This window comes from Prionailurus bengalensis, chromosome C1 (genome assembly GCF_016509475.1).
Source record: "Prionailurus bengalensis isolate Pbe53 chromosome C1, Fcat_Pben_1.1_paternal_pri, whole genome shotgun sequence".
In the NCBI taxonomy this organism is placed as follows: domain Eukaryota; kingdom Metazoa; phylum Chordata; class Mammalia; order Carnivora; family Felidae; genus Prionailurus; species Prionailurus bengalensis.
Genome location: NC_057345.1, coordinates 184,903 through 201,109, shown reverse-complemented (window position 1 = coordinate 201,109; position 16,207 = coordinate 184,903). Strand labels below are relative to the sequence as shown.

Genomic DNA, 16,207 nt, shown 5'->3' with positions numbered 1-16,207 from the left:
CCTGCCAGGTGGAGCACGGGCCGGCCCTGCTGGGCAGGAGGGCTCAGGGCCTGGCCGTGGCCCGGCCAAGAGGATCATGCCCAGCCCTTGCTGAACCCCGGCCACCAGGTAAGGCCAGCTCGGCTGGCACTCACCCCTCACTGGTACAGGCTCAGGGTGGGGTGCCTCTGAGGAGGGCCGGGACCTCAGTGCCAAGGAACTGATCATGTGGGGGCACGCTGGCCTGGAAGAGGTTAGCCCGCGGTCCCCTCCCAGACCATGCCGAGGCTGCTGCCACCCCCAAAATGTGGTGACATTTCATGTTGCAATGCTGGGAGCACTCGTGACATCACGGTGACCTCACCATGATTCACGGTGGTCACGGTCATCATGCAGCAACACCCAAACCTTCAGGACACATCACCACAGAGTCATTCCGCCGGTCCACCTGGATTAACCAGCAAGTCAGGGTCAGGGGTCACGTTTGGGGGCGGGGGGGATTCCTTCTGAACTCCATGGGGTCTGTCCACTGTCCTCCTTGCCTTTCCTCCTCCAGGCAGGGCCCTGGGCAGCAGGCAGGTCACCTGAGTCCTCCCCGGTGAACAGAGGCCCGGTCTGCTGTGGAAATGGGAGTCAGGAGGGTCAGGAGGGTGGCGGCCGTGTGCCTACGGGACCCTGCAGGGGGCCGGGTTATCCTGGAGGATGGCTGGGGCTCCTCCACCTCTGGCTCCCGGGCTGAGGTGCATTTCCAGGCCCCGAGGGCCAGCAGAAAGCCCTCGTCACCAGCCGGACATGCTGGCCCTACCGGTTCGGGCAAGGCTGGGAAATGAACCATCCTTAGGACGCCGGCCCCCACCCCTGTGCAGCCGGCCCTGCTTGACTTCCCACAGCCTACCAGCTCATCCTGGAGCCTAGACCGAGTCCGGACTCTCACCCAGTTGGGCCTGGCACCCTGCCCTCACGCACCTGCCCGAAAACTGGATGTGTACCAACAAATCAGATCCCCGTGTCGGGATCCATGTTCAAACCCATTTCGTCTGACCCAGAGTCACACTCTTCCAGCGAGAGCCCAGGCCCTGCCGACCTCTTGGCCAGGTGACCCTGGCTGAGTCACTCCACCCTCTAAGGTACCTTTTTTATACCGCGGCTCTTGTGTCACGTGACCTGGGCCCAGTGTGGCAGAGCCCAGATGTCAATAGTAACGATTGTGGGCCATTGTCATCAACTTTATTTCTGCTCAGATGGCACAGCCAGGTAGGACAGGCCCCGTAGGTGGCGTCCGCTAAGCAGTCAGCACGATGCCCTTGCGCGCACGGACTCCGTGGCCAGGCCATCCGTGGGCCGGTCAGACCTGGAGCACCCCCACCCGCAGATGCTCACCCCTGACTCGGCATGTGGGGGAGGGCAGGATTACAACTTGAACAGGAAGACCTTGACTTGGGTACGGGGCCTTTCTAGAGTGAGCCTAGCAGAGATCTCTGGGGCCGGTGTGGGTGAGAGAGACACAGGGTGAAAAGCAGCAGACTGTGCAGGGAAGGGGCAGCCTGTGGTCACTCACAGCGCACTCCGTTCGTCCCACAGCTCGGAGGCATGTCGTCAGGCCAGCAGGCGTGGCATACGGCCATGCTGGCCCCCGGTCGGACCAGCCCTGCAGCCACGGTGCCCGGGTCCCCCAGCTCAGCCAGCAGCCCCAGGTCCCCCAGCACCCCGAGCTCAGAGAAGGCGGCCTCCCCGCTGGAATGCTCCATCTGCTTCTCGGGCTACGACAACCTCTTCAAGACGCCGAAGGAGCTCTCCTGCACACACGTCTTCTGCCTGGAGTGCCTGGCACGGCTGGCGGCCGCCCAGCCAACCGGCCAGCCCGGCAGCGAGGCCGTGCCCTGCCCGTTCTGCCGGCAGCCTACGGCTGTGCCTGCCGCCGGGGCCCCCGCGCTGCGCACCAGCCGCCGGCTGCAGGCCAGGATGCCGGCGCACCTGCGGCGGGAGGAGCCCGTGTGGCTGGAGGGCACGAAGCTGTGTTGCCGCCCACCGCCCGCCGCGCCGGGCCTTCCCGAGCCTGGCTTCGTGTGTGTGGACGTGGGCCTGAGCAAGCCTGCCCAGCCCGCCGCACCCACGCCCACTCCAGACCCCGCGCGCCACCGGGGCCGCCTGGCCCGCTGCTGGGCCCGCTGCAGGAACTGGAGGCGGGTGGCGCTGGTCACAGCCCTGCTGCTGGTGCTCTCCTGTGTGGTGCTCTGGCCCGTGCAGTGCGCGCTCAAGACTGGGAACTTGCACTGCCTTCCTCAGCCCTCCGCGGCCACGGCCACGGCCACGGCCACGGCCACCGCTTTCTCTTCTGGGCCCCTGGCTGACAACTAGGGTCAGCCACGCCTGCCCCAGCTGCCCGCGTGGGTCCCTTGCCCCCCGCTGGGTCACAGGTGCAGCAGCTCTTGGGAGTTGGCCCCCTGGAGGAGCCCCAACATCTCTGAGGACCCCATTTCCCATTCGACTCACCTTCCTTGCACTCTGTGGTGCTGGGTCCCGACGGCATGAATAAAAGGGTCCCCGAAGCCTCCAAGAATCACAGGCTCCCACGGATCCCAGAGCCCACCTTCCTCTTTCCCAGGGTGCAGATGGACACCCGGGCCCAGGAGAGACGGCCTTGGTCAGGTCCCTCCCTCTACGCGGTGAACCGCCTGCAGTGGGAGCCCTGGGCTGAGAAGGGAGGGGACTCGCCATCTTTATTTTCACATTTCACCCATGGCCCCTTCTCCAGGCAGGGCTGGCCCCTTCCATTGTGCGGGAAGCGGGGAGGGCGGGGGGGTGGCGACCAGGGGGACAGAGGGCAGCAGCAAGAGGCCGGGTCCCCCGGTGCCCACCCCCCTCTCCTAAACTGTACATTTTTAAATAAATTATTTTGTATCCACATTTGGTAAGGGGTCCTCACCCTGTAAGCCCTCCTCCCTGCACCACCGAGCCTCTCCCTCCCAGAAGAGCCAGGTCTGCCCCTGCCTCAGAGAGCTTTAAGCCAAGCGGACACCCCCATTGGATTGAACTCCCAGCAGCCCCCAGGGCAGATAGACCCCAGGTTCTAGGGTGTCCAACTCCTGTTCCCTGGGCTGTGGATAGGTTGGCGCAGTCCTGCCCTTCCCCTAGAACTTTGAGGCTCCCCCAGGAAGATGGGGAGGGGCTGGAGCAGCTGGGCCAGAGTGGGGCGGGGCCCTGGCATGGTTCAGAACCCCCCCCACTATGGACACAGCAGGTGGCACCCCAAGAAGTCGTAGAACCCCAGGACTGAGCTCCTGGGAACCAAGGCCTAAGGGTGTACAGAAGCAGAAGTGACCCCCAGTGTGTCCCTGAAGATCTCTCACAGACCCTCCCTGGGCCCGGCCTGGCTGGTGAAGCCGCAAGGTGCGTTGGCTGGAGGGATGGGCGGGAGGCCGCCCGGACCCGCTCCTGCTGTCGGCCCCAGGAATCCCGCACCGCCAGTTTGCACGGTGAAGAGAGGCCAGGCTGGTTCCGGCTCGCCAGGCCTCAGACTCCTCACCCCTCGCCCCAAAGCCCAGGACTTCCTGTTCCAACCAGCGGGGTTTCTGGCCGGCCTGGGATAGGGAGGGTGCTCAGGGAGACCCTCGAGAAGCTGGGCCCCAGACCCCAACGAAGACGCAGAACTGAGAACGAGGCATTTTATTGAGGATCCCACAAAGCCACAGGGCCTTCCGAGATGGGAGGGTGTGGCCACAGACTACATGCGGGCGACATCACACCCGTCACACACACCAGTCCACACGTGAGACCCACGCCAGGCACGTGATGTCGCACACGCACTCACACGGGCATCTCGCACATTCCCTGATGAAGCGTTTTCCACATGTAACCTGTGCTGTGGGTCGGGCTGAAGACCAGCTCTGAAGGGGGGTGGTTGGGGTACAGGGGAGCTAGGCACAAGGCCAACGGCTACAGTCCCGTCAAGCACAGACTGGCCACTTGCTCGTCGGTGACTCACGTCACACATACAGGCCGACACTCACACGTGGGGTCGCACTGGTCACTGTGCTGTGCGGGTGGTGACTGGTGGCCCCCCGGTGAGCGTCGAACCACCGCCCTGAAGCCCTGCTTCCCCCTCTTCCCTCACCTGGGAGCCCCAGAAAGGGCAGGGGCACTCGGGGCTCCCGACTGCCCCTCCCCATTTCTAGGCATCCAGGCCCAGGCCAGGGAGGGTCTGAGGGTTCCGGGACCCCTCCCCCAGCACTCAGGGACAAGCTCCGGGCTGTACAGTGCTGAGCACAGTCTTTGGAGGAGTGCGTCTTGCTGGCTCCCGCCTCCAGCCGCGGCTCCAGGCCCTGGGGGGTGGGGGTGGGGGGCGGCGCACGCGAAGACCGTCACCGCCCGAGGCCCCGCAGGTTCTCTACACGCCGCCGGGGCCCTCTGGGGTCCTGCGGGCGGAGAGAGGGTTCGGCCGGCGCAGGCGCGCGGGATCCCGTCCCCCCACGGCCTGCCCACTCCCGGAGACGACGCCGTCCCGCCCCCACCCCGGGCCCCGGGCCCGCGCCCTGACGGCCCCACTCACGCCGCCGGTGCCCGGGACGACGCGGGCCCAGGGCTGCGGCCCGGGTCTGCCGACGCGAGGCCCGCGTTCAGATGGTCGTGCTCTTCTGGCGGCTGGCGCGGGAGGGGGGGGGTCGGGGTGAGGGTGGGGTGGGGGGACACCCGCCGGTCACCAGGGCGCGGTCGGCGCAGGCCCCGCCCCAGCCCGGCCCCGCCCCCACCTGCTCGCGCAGACGCAGCTGCTCGTCCTGGATGTACCGCTGCAGCGCCAGGTACACGAACTTGTACTGCGCCTCGGTCTGCACCATCCCCGAGCGCTGCCGTCGCACCAGCTGGATCGTCTTGGGCACATCGATGTCGCAGTCCAGACCTGGGCACGAGCGCGCTCAGGGCGGAACTGGGGGGGGGGGGGGGGGGGGGGGGGAGGGTGCGGCGGGGTAGACGGGGGGCGGGGCCGGCGCCGGGGAGGCGGGGTAGCCGGGAGGAGAGGGCCCAGATAGGAGGGGCTGGCCTGCGGGAGGGGGCCGCGCGGCTCACCCTGCCTGCGGATGATGTCCACCAGGATGTCAATCACGATGATGGTGCCAGTGCGTCCGATGCCGGCGCTGTGGGGACGGACCAGGAGGCCTGGGAAGAGTTTAGGGGAGAAGGCCGCGGCCCCGCCTCGGGTTGCACCTGCGTTGCCCGCCCACCCCATCCCCGATCGCACCTGCAATGCACCACCATGGGTCCGGCCCCTGGCATGCTGCTCTGTGCCCTGTTCACTTGGTCCAGGAAGTCGAGGACGCTGGCCGGCTCGGCCGGGACCCCGTGGTCTGGCCAGCTGAAGTACTGGTAGTGCTTCACTGTGCGCGGTGGCTCCCCCTGGGCAGGGCAGGCTGGTGAGTGCCAGCCAGGCCAGAATGAGCAGTTCCCAGGTGGGGCCGGGCCACAGGGTCAGAGTGGCACTGCTGTGACCTCCGCACCCCCAGGGCATGAGCTGGGAGGAGGCGGGGATTGCCATAAGGAGTGACCAGCAGGGTCAAGGCTGAGCAGAAAGGCTTGGGAGGGAAATAGGGAATTCAGGGCGTGGGGGCCCTCAGATGGCCCCAGGTGGCTCAGGCCCCTAGGGGAAGGAAGAGGGTGTGATGGGGTGAGGGAGCAAGTTTCAGGGACAACGACCTCCATTTGGGAAGAACCAAAGGGATGGTTAGACATAAGGGACGGGGTGGGCCATGGGAAGGGATCTGTGCCTGACACGAAAATAGGTACCACTGGCATATGAAGGGCACTGAACCTGCTCAGTTGGCGCAGGGAAAGACTGGGGAGGGCGAGGCGGTGTGGGTGTGAGGCCACCCTGGAGTCGGGGACCTGGGACCAGCGGCCTAAGGTTGAGATTGTGGCCTGCCTGTGAATGCTGCCCAGTAGAGCCCAGGCCAGGACTGTGCCCACTGGGTTGAGGGATATGAATACCCCCAAGGCCAATGGGCTTGGATGGAGCCACATGGGTGGGTGGGTTTTCTCTCCCAGCACAGGGCTCACCCCCAGCGCAGACCTGGGGACTTCCTGACCACTGTGACCCTGGCCCTGCATATCTTGTGGCCCTCTAGGCTCACCCGATCTGGCCGCCACACCTGCAGTTCCCGCACACAGTAGCCCTGGGCCTGGTACTCAGCCAAGTTGCAGACACACACACGGCCATGTTCTTGGCGGCCATGCAGCTCTGGCCAATATCGGAAACATTTGTTCTGGGAGGGAGGGTGCATTGCATCAGCTGTGCTGGAAGGCCACCTGCGCCCTTGCCCCTGTGCCCTGTGGGGACTCATGCATGCACATGCATCCGCAGGGGCTTTCCAGAGTCGTCCGCTGCTCCCCCCAGCTTCCCAAAGGCTGCAGGAGAAGAGAGACTGGGCCAGCCACCACACGAACACGTGGTGGGGACAGGGCTGTCAAACCCAAGCTCATACCCGGCCTCGCTCCACCTCCCTTGTGGCCATGACAATGACACGTGTGTTCTCCTGGTGCACCATCGCCCAGAAGGCCGCCACTGTGGTCTGCAGACAGCCCTGGGTAGCGATGTATACCTTGCCCTGTCCATGGCCTGGCTTCTCTTCTGGATCACTCTGTAAGGGGATGGGGGCCAGGTGTCTGCAGTTTCCAGGATTTAAAGTGCCAGAGGACGATGCAAGTCTATGCAAACGATGTGCAAAGTAGCAGCAGGTGGCTCACACACAGCCCCTCCTGCCCTAGGTGAGGGAGGAGCTTAGGACCAATATTTAGTCCGGCCCACTCTGAGGACTCCTTGGAAACCACCACAGTCCCTCTCCAACAACGTCTACTGTCCTGTCAGGGTCCATGGGTCGTTCCTGGGCCCGCCAGAAAGAGCTCCAGGTTCCTAATAGGGGGATGGGGTGACTGGTGTGTCCACATGTGGCTCAAGATGTCTGTCGGATCCATGCAAGACTACGCACACGGCCGGCCACACACACCTGTCTCTCGCACACCCACCCTGATGTAGTTGGCGTTGATGTAGTTGGCTCCAGGCACGCTGTCGTCCACGTCATGCAGGGTGACACGGGTGGTATCAACTGGGAAGGGGAAGATACTGCTCGGGTCTCCGGGGGGGGGGGGGGGGCATGGACCCACCTGCCTCCTTGCCCGCTGACCCCATGGTGAGCAGGAGGAGGGAGGAAGGAGCCCTGAACGTGCAAGAGGGAAAAAGTCACACCGGTGGTGGGAAATGACATCCGGCCTCAACCTCCCCAGGGCCCCTCCTTGCCAGATGGGCCCCACATGGAGTGGATGGAGCTCTGGCCCCCAACAAAGCCCCCGCCCCTGGCCCTCACATGGAAGGATGTTCTTGTAGCGATTCTTGGCTTTGTTCTCCAGCCGCTGTCCCTCCTTCCGGGGATACAGGAGCTGGCATTCCTGCTGCTGCAGCATCTGGGGGGGGGGGGGGGCGGGGGCAGAAGCTTCAGCCTACTGCCCCACCCTCCCCCAGAGCCTTCAGTGACTGACCTACCTCCCCTCTGCTGGCCCTCACCCCAGCACCAAAGGACGGGAGTCCGTGGGAGAGCGGGCGGTGGGGAGAGGGGCGGGCACCTCAAACTCCTCCCAGAAGCCCTGCTTGGCCTTCTCGCCGGCGTCAGTGGCTCTGGTGAGCTCCTGTACTCGGCTCTCGATGCTTGCGGCATTGATCCTCGTGGCCTTGAGGGGCTGGCACGGAGAGGCCTGTGTCCAGGCTTAGCAGGGTCCAGCAGACCCCACAGCGCCCCACAGGGGCGGCTGCTCCGGCCCCAGATTGGCCACCCTGCCCTCGGCACTGGCTAGCATCCTTTTTCCTGGGCACCACTGCCCCTGGGGCCCTCCCACCCCAGGGGTGCAGCTCGCTCCGGATCCTAAGGGTCATGTGCCTTGGGGCGTACCTGCTTGAGGTGCACCACGACCCCCGACTTCTCCACCATGGGGTTCTTCTTGTAGCATTCCACCAGGTCTCCGAGGGTGTCGAACCGTTCCCCACCTCCCACGTCATACGTGCCGTCTGGCTGTAGGGGCAGCGATGAGGGGCCCGGCCGCTGCCCGCCTCCAGAGTCACACCCCTACCTCACCCCTGCTGCCACCTCCCACCTGGAAGCGGATCATGATGTGTGTGACCCGCGGCCGGCGGTCTGCCTTGTCCGGCGGCTGCGTGAGCACCGACAGCACGAAGTCCCCGGGTTTGCTCCGACTCTCCCGCACCAGGAAGGTGCCCGGACGTCCTTTTTCCATCAGCAGCTGCTCGGCCTCCTGTCCAGACAGGTGCCCATGGTACCACCTGGCCCAGGTGGAGGTGGGAAGGGGTGCAGGTGAGACTGGAGGCCATGGCCTGGCCAGGTGAGGGGACACGGACCCACCTGCAGCCAGAAGGCTCCAAGCCAGGACACAGACACAGGGACAGACAGACCCACTCAGACTTCAAGGGCCCCGGCAGTACACCTGCCCTGCCCAGCTCTCTGACTCTCACCCTACCCAGGAGAAGGCAGGAGTCAAGACAGGTGGGCTCTGCGGGGCCCAGGGTGGCCACCAGGTGGCAGCCTGGTCCCCAGCAAGGAGGGGCAGGGCCACCTTCCCAGACCCGCTCCATGCCCCCTCCCTGGCAGATGCAGCCTCTTCAGGCCTCAGCAGGGCAGGCAGGGAAACTGAGGCTGGAGAAAACTGCCCACGTGAGTCACCAGCCAGAGGGAAGGTACAAGACTGGCTACAGGGCTCCTGCTGTACACTCCCACCCCTGCAGCGAGTGCCCAGAACCCCAGGGGACACTCCCTCAACTTTGCTGCAGCTGTGCCCAAGCCTGAGCCTGAGCCGTGGAGGGCAGAGGACGCCCGGGGGCCGTGCCCAGCACACCCCGCGCCCCTCGGACACGCACACGTTCACAAACATGCAGATGCCTGCCGCTCACCGCTCAGATGTGGGGTCCCGGCAGCCCAGTGGGTGCCGGAGCTCGACAGGGGCCCCGCTACGCTCGCGGAGCAGCCCCCCGTGCTGGCCTGTGTGGTGCTGCACCAGCTCGGCCAGCGTCGCAAATTTCTCCCCTCCGTAGAGGCCATAGTAGTCGCCCGTGTTTTGGATCTTGATGTGTGTCACCTCATCATGGCGCCTGGAAGGGTGGGCGTACCAATCACTGCTGTGGGGGGGGGGGTCTGTCCCCACAACCCCCTTCTTCCCATCACCGCCCTCAGTTTTCAGAACAGTCCCTGAGCTTTTCCAGCCCTGGCATCTCTGCCTGTGTGCTCTTCCTCCATCAGGAACAGCCAAGGACAGGCCCCTCCGTGTCCAGCTAGGGTGGGGGCCCCACCATAGGGGGCGGACACCCCACCCCCGCTGCCTCCTCCCCACCGTGCAGTCAGGACTGGGCTTGCAGACCATAGGCCTGATTCTCCCTCGGCCTGGAGGCAGATGCTAAAGCAGCCCTCCGCAAGGGGCTCTGCCTCACCCCAGACCACCTGCCTAGGGGCTCCAGCTGACTGGGGACAGGGCCCTCAAGATGGCTTCCCCAGGGTCACAGCATGTGATGCTATCAGGGAAGCGCCTGGAGGGAGAACCTCGGTCTCTCCGAGGTGGAGGAAGTCCATCCTGAGGGCTGGCATCATGATGCCTGCTGCCTCAGTTTTAGCAGAGAAACTGGAAAGATCTAGAGGCCTCTGGAAGCCCCCCCCCCCCAGCCCTGATCACCACTCTGCTGGTTGCAGCCCTTTCCCATTCCTCCTCCCTACGCAGTGGCCCTTTCATGGACTCCAGCCAGACCCCCTGTGGGCAGCATTTGCGAGTATCCCCAGGACACGGGATCATAATCAGGGCCACCAAGGCCCCTGTCCAGCACGCCAGACCCCTCGGAGGGCAGGAGGGAGGTCCTGACAACTCTCTACCTCACCGGGCCCTTCTAAATGACTCCCTCCTGCTCGGAAGCCATCTGGTCAGGAATGCCAGACTTCCACCCACCCCTTGCCAAACCGTTGGCTCCCACCCCCCGACAAGACCCGGATTCTTGGATGTCCAGCCCCCAGCAGGGATCCTTACTGCCCAGGATGATGCCCAACACCCCTCTGGGAAGAGAGGGAGACTGATCCCCACCTGTCCCCCAGCTGAGGGTGTTCAGACGGCTGAGGCTCCTGGAGCCTCAGGCCCGTTCACATCTGGCCGTAGCACCCACCCACCTTCACCCACCTGACAGACAGTGTGAAGGCCCCTGGGCAGCTCTTGCTGGGTCTTGCCAGGAAGCTCCCGTGCTGGCCCCTGGACAGGAGCAGCCTCTCTGCTTCAACTCCACTGATGTTGGGGTGAAACCACCTGGCACGAGGACCACAAGTTGGTGATCCCAGACAGCTGGGGTGACACTAACACTCCGGCCCCCTCCCCCGCCCCCCAAAATCCCGGCCCACATCCAACCTCCACCCATGGTGCCTGTTTTGGCCCCCCTGCGCGAAACCCGCATGGGTAATGACCACAGGGCCTGAGGCCTGTGTGGAAGGAGGTGGGGCTATGGGGTCCTAGGGACACAACTGGGCAGACCCCTGCAGCTGGGGCGGGGTGGAACAGACACCCTCCAGCACCTGCACACAGCTACCATTAGGAGCCTCGCCTCAAACTCTGTGTCTGGTCCCTCCGGCCTTGCCAGGGCATCCCAGCTAGGCCAAAGGCACTCGGGTGCTCCAGTGTCACCCAGGGCTTCCTTCCTGCCCTCAGAGCCCATCGACAGACCCTGTTCGCTCCACCCTTTCCGGTGTGGTGTTGGCTACCACCTTCTCCCAAGGGGCACCGGCCGCAGCCCCAGGAACTGCGCCATAATGTGTTAGTCGCTTAGTCAGCCCTCCCAGCCACCGTTGTCCCCCGCCCCAGAACAAAAGCACAGCCTACAGGCTCAGGCCTACCTTCCGCCCTGACCCCTCTCCCAGCCCTAGCTCCTCACTCACGTGAGGTCATTGACCACAGGGCCTTTATACTAGCTGTTCTCTGCTCCCTTGGCCCACATCCATATGGCTGAGGACTCCTCTCACTTCTCATCCTTTATTTTATTCTGCTTTATCTTTCTTCATAGTTTTTGTCACCTTCTGACACATGATATATTTATTGGTTTACTGTCTATCTCCCACTTAAGGATTTAAGCTCCAAGGGGCAGAAACGGTTCTGTGCAGTGCTGTATCCCAGGGGCGAAAACAGTGCCTGGGTATTAGTGACTGTACTTGAATTAAGAAGTGAATGAATACGTGGGGCGCCTGGGTGGCTCGGTCGGTTGAGCGTCTGACTTCGGCTCAAGTCACGATCTCATGGTTCGGTTCATGAGTTCGAGCCCTGCGTCGGGCTCTGTGCCGACAGCTCAGAACCTGGAGGCTGTTTCGGATTCTGTGTCTCCCTCTCTCTGCCGCTCCCCCACTCGTGCTCGGTCTCTCAAAAACGTTTTAAAAAATTAAAAAAAAAAGAAGTGAATGAATACGTAAATGGATGGTGGGGGCATGGGTGGATGGATGGGCTTCACTTGAGAGAAGGGCCTGGGCAGCTGCAGGTCAGGTCAGGAGCTGTGTTCCTTCTGCCAACCGTGGGGCCCGATACAGACTGAGGCAGGTGTTGGTAAAGGACTAGAGGTGAGGGGGGAGTGTAGGCTGAGAGGGACCCCGCCTCTGCCCCCCGCCCTGCCTCCCGGGACTGTCCTCCTTCGCAGCCTCTGCCATGAAGTGGGGGACAGGCCAGGAGGGCCCTCGCTCAGGGCTGTGCATAAGCCCATGTCCAGGGTCAGAGCTGCTGTGTTCTTTGCCCTCATAGCTTTTGCTTCCCTGTTACGGCAGGAATTTCGGGCCCAGGTTTAGATCTGACCCAACAATAGGAGCAACGATGGGCCTGCCCCGTGGAGGCTTTTCTACAATGGAAATTAGACCATGTGTCTAAAGCTGCAGGACCCTTCTCCTCCGGGCTCTTCTCGCCCATCAGGCTTCCTTTCACTCCTGCCTTCAGGGCCTGTCCTGACGCCTCCAAGGAGCTGTCTGTGTGCACAGTTTGCATGGGCGTGCCCAGCACAGCAGCCTACAGCCCGCTGAAATGTGAATGTAAATGAATGAGAATTCAGCAAAGTCAAGACCTGGTTCCTCAGTCACACGGCCACATTTCACTGCTGAGGGCCACGTGTGGCTCCAGAGGCCATTGACAGTGGTAGGAGATACTTCCCTTGCTCGGTGCTGCTCTCCACCGTCCGCCCTTGCCTGAGTCCTCACAGACCTGTTTGCCCTCCAGCCCTACTGAGACCTCAGCATTGAGGGTGCCCATCGGGCTCGGGGACCTGTGGTCGGGCCTCGGTCCTCAGCAGCATCTGACTGACACAGGCACCCTGCCTCCTTCTAGACACATGTTCTCCGCTCCCCCCTGGTTTTCTGCCTCACCTGGCCAGGACCCCTTGCTGGGCCCTCCTCTTTGACCCGTCCATGTCAGAGCTCCCCACCTGTGCCCTGCGTGTGCCTACGCACCCGTGCGCCCTCTACACCTCCAGCCCCACCTGGGCTCATAGGCACTTCTCCCCTCGGCATCTCTACTTGGAAGCGTAGCACCATTTCTGTCTTAACATGTGCAAAACCGAAAACTCCTGGCCGTGCCCACAAGCCCCTGTTCTTTTACGTGGTCCTCACTCAGTGAAGGGAGCCGCCACCCCTCACAGCTCTGGTCACCAACCCGCAGCCCCTCCGTGCTCTCTTCCCCAGAGCCCTCTTGTCCTACCTTCCAAACGCTCCCAGAACCAACCACCCCTGCTGGGCACGGCTCACCTTCTCTGCGTTTTACTGCAGCCCCACCGCTGTCCTCCCCTCTACACAGGACATCCGTTAACAGCCCACGGGCACCTCCACACTTTTGTGTCAGCCTTGTCTTCACTGAGGGCAGGCTCAGTTCTGACCTTGATGGCTCCCCAGGGTCCACGTGTTGGCTCAGAGAGGCCTGGGAGCTCAGGTGGCCCGCCTGGGGCCACCCAGCCTGAGCGACTCTCCTGTTTTCACTCTCCCTGGGGAATGGGGGTTACCGCTGTCCGGGCACTTCCTGAGCACACTCTGAGCATAGCGTTTTGAGTTCTCCCTGACATGGGTTTGTAGGGGAGCCAGACCTGGGGGCAATTTTTGGTCAAGTGGTCCAGCAGGTGAGGCTGCCAGGGAAGGCCTCCTAGAAGAGGAGATGCCACATGGTGACCTCCAGAGCCCATCACAGGAGAGTGGGCGAGGCCACCAGGAAGAGGGCAATGGCTTTGTGCTGTCGCTGGACCCGTGATGAGATACTGTGGAGGCGGGGGGGGGGACCCGAACCCAGGAGAAAGCTTCCGACCACCCCTCCACCCTGGGCCACCTACTCTGCCGAACCACATCCTGTGCCCAGATGCCCCCTCCCCCTGGCCACAGCAGCCTCAGATTCCAGTCCAAGATGGGCAATGCCCAGAGTGTGGGGACAGGGGTGGAGGGCGGAGGCCCAGAGTCAAAGCCACAGAGAGGGGTGCAGGGTACCTTGTTGTCCTTCCAGGGACTCTCAGTCATACTTTCCACTGCCCTCTCCTCCCCACAAACTGCCGCTGGGTATATCAGGTGGAAATCTCCAGGGGTGGGGCGTCCTGAGAGGTTGCGGCCACTCACACCACCGCCCTCCAGAATCCCAGGCTGAGGCAGGGCCTCACATCCCCCCAACCAAGCCTCGAGGTGGAGCTGACGCCCGGGAGGCCAGGAGGCTTGCTGCCCCTGGCTGAGGGGGAGGGGGAGGTGGGGAGGCTACAGGTCCCCACCTCCGAGTCCCATACCCTCTCTGTGCCAGGGCCCAGGGTCACCTCTGTGCCAAAGCGCTCCCTGCTCTGTGATGGGTCAGTGACTCAGCTCTGCCCTGGTGACATGTCCTTGCAGGCCCAGGGAAGGGGGGCAAGCAGGGTGAGCAAGGCATACTGGGCCCCTAACAGGTCTAATGGCTCGGACTCCTCAAGCCCAGCTGAGCCCCGTCAGTGCTCTGGAGCCCAGGGACCGCCCGTGTCACCCAACGGATCAGCCTGAACCCAGACAGGGCACTGGCTGGTCTGGCTCCCTGTGTGGCCTTGCTCCAACCTTGGAACCCTGGAAGGCACACGAACAGCCCGTCAACACGCCTACACACACGATACAGCGGCTGGACACTCCTGCAGGGCAGATGCTGTTGTGACGGTGGGGAATACACAGGCCAGTGGAGAAGGATTCTGGGTTAGAATTGCAGGCCTCAGGACCCCAGAGCACAGCCAATAATCCTTCTCCTTCTCCCTGCTCCCAGCGCCCCATCTGCAGACCCTGACCCTTCTGGTCCAAGAGGAAACTGAACCAAGGTCCACCCTGTCTATATAGAACTAAATTAACCAGAGATGCACCTTCTTCTCCAACTCCTGGAACAGAGGGTAAGCCTGAGGGGTGTAGCAGGCCCCCCACCCCACTGTAGGATCCAGCCCCCTCCCAGGCATCAGTACCAATGTACCTGCACCCAGTTCTGCCCCACAGCACTAGAGGCCCCTGAGTGAGCCGAGCTGACAGAGGTGCCCATTGGCTCACAAGCCAGAGGGTGACTGGAAGGGGACACGAGGTGGAGTTGGGCACAGGGGGATAGATCTTACATGGGTTTTAGTCAGACCTGCCCAGGCCTGACAGGGGTGTGTAAGGGGCCCAGGGGCCAGAGGAGTGACAATCCAGATGGTCGCCACAGGGTGGGGCAGACAGGGGTTGGCAAGGGCGGGCAGAGCCCTACTCGGGGCTTTCCCAGGCTGGAGCAAGGTCACAGGCATGTGACACAGACGGGGCCTTCTCTGAGCACCAGAACTTGCCTGGAGAACAATTAAGAGTGAGGCTGAGGTGAGTCTGAGAGGTCATTCCAACCAGACCTCAAAACCTCCTCCTCCCTCAATTTGGGCTATTATCACAGAGCTTTGGAGCTGACAAGTTCCGATTTCCACTACTCCTGAGCCTGTGACCTTGATGGAGGCCTCTGTGCCTGGCTGCTTTCTAACCACATCCCTCATAGGGATCCCGGGACCCTCATCACTGAGGCACTGCTGGTGGGAGCTGTGGGGAGGCAGTGGCGTCCGCCTTGGGCTAAGGATCTTGCTCAGGCAGAGAGATACCCTTGGACCCTGAAGCCCAGACCTTGTCCAGCCCCTCATTGATCTAGGGAGTCACGCAGCGTCCTAGCACGACCCCTGCTGTGACCTCTGGCCTCATCCAGCCCCTAGTGATATGTGTTTCACACCTGTATGACCCCCCACTCACATCCACATGCACGCTAGAGTCTGAGCTCACATGCGTGTGCGCACACATCCAGATAGCAGGGATCCAGCAGAAAGGGCAGGAAGTGCCCAGTTCCTGTCACATTTCCCATTTTCCCTCTCCACGGAGGCAGGAAGCTGGCTTGACCTGCGGCCGCTTAGGCTCTCGAATCCCTTCTGCGAAGGTTGCCCCCTAAACCCGGCCCCAGGAGGGTCTAGAGCAAAGACGAGCCTGTCCAGGGGGAGCTGGTCCTTACAGTGAGGCAGGGTCAAGGGACCGAGTCTAGAGCAGGGGAAACTAGACCCTGCAGGACCCCTCAGTGCTACTGCCCTGGGTTTCAGGCCCGGGGAAGGAAGAGGTAGCCCCCACCTGGCAGAAAACAGCTCCGATGGCCCAAACAGAGTCAGGAGCTGGGCAGGGTCTACACCTGCCGCCCATTCTAGGCTCCAACGACTGTTACCCACCACCTGCAGGGCATCCTCTGTTCCCTAGAGTTAGGGTACCTCTGACCTTCACCCAGGCGCAGCCCCTCACCTCCCATTAAGAAAGAGTCCTTTCATTTGCCTGGGTGAGGCCCAGCCTCAAGGGCCTGGCAGTGGAGAGAGGCTGCGCCAGGAGGTCAGGCCTGGGGACATGTCACCGCTAACCCGTCGGTGCCCGTCGGACCCGAAGCACATCTCCAGGGGTCGCGGCGTCAAGCCACCTAGCGGCCCTGGCTCACCTGCGCGAGGTCATGTCTGCTCCACGCTGGGCGGGCGCTTGGCGGGTCCAGGCGGCCGCGCCCTCGGGCCTCTTCAAGAAGGCCCCGCCCCCAGGAGCCCCGCCCACGCTGAGCCCCGCCCTCTCGGAGCCCAGTCCCTGAGCTTCCTTAAAGGCGCCACGCCCACACGTCTCTCCGCGCTTGGGAGAAGTTGGGATAAAAGCAAAAGTTTTCGACGGCGCCCAACTTCAGA

General features: G+C 63.2%; 2 protein-coding genes across 2 annotated transcripts; one reads left to right on the top strand and one right to left on the bottom strand.

The window, feature by feature from the left end:
- Positions 1-2,886, top strand: RNF223 (ring finger protein 223). Its single transcript, XM_043573494.1, has 2 exons — positions 1-108; positions 1,561-2,886. Exon 2 carries the CDS (start codon positions 1,570-1,572, stop codon positions 2,335-2,337), a length of 768 nt encoding a protein of 255 aa, XP_043429429.1. The 5' UTR covers positions 1-108; positions 1,561-1,569; the 3' UTR covers positions 2,338-2,886.
- Positions 2,887-3,630: 744 nt separating this feature from the next.
- Positions 3,631-16,052, bottom strand: LOC122479767 (tyrosine-protein phosphatase non-receptor type 11-like). Its single transcript, XM_043573491.1, has 15 exons — positions 15,976-16,052; positions 10,189-10,311; positions 8,924-9,121; positions 8,113-8,299; positions 7,911-8,030; positions 7,588-7,701; positions 7,332-7,428; positions 6,994-7,073; positions 6,453-6,608; positions 6,102-6,233; positions 5,216-5,370; positions 5,044-5,111; positions 4,728-4,876; positions 4,529-4,620; positions 3,631-4,394 (listed from the first exon to the last, which is right to left on the bottom strand). The coding sequence occupies exons 1-15, from the start codon at positions 15,987-15,989 to the stop codon at positions 4,367-4,369; spliced, it is 1,713 nt and encodes a 570-aa protein (XP_043429426.1). The 5' UTR covers positions 15,990-16,052; the 3' UTR covers positions 3,631-4,366.
- Positions 16,053-16,207: the final 155 nt, after the last annotated feature.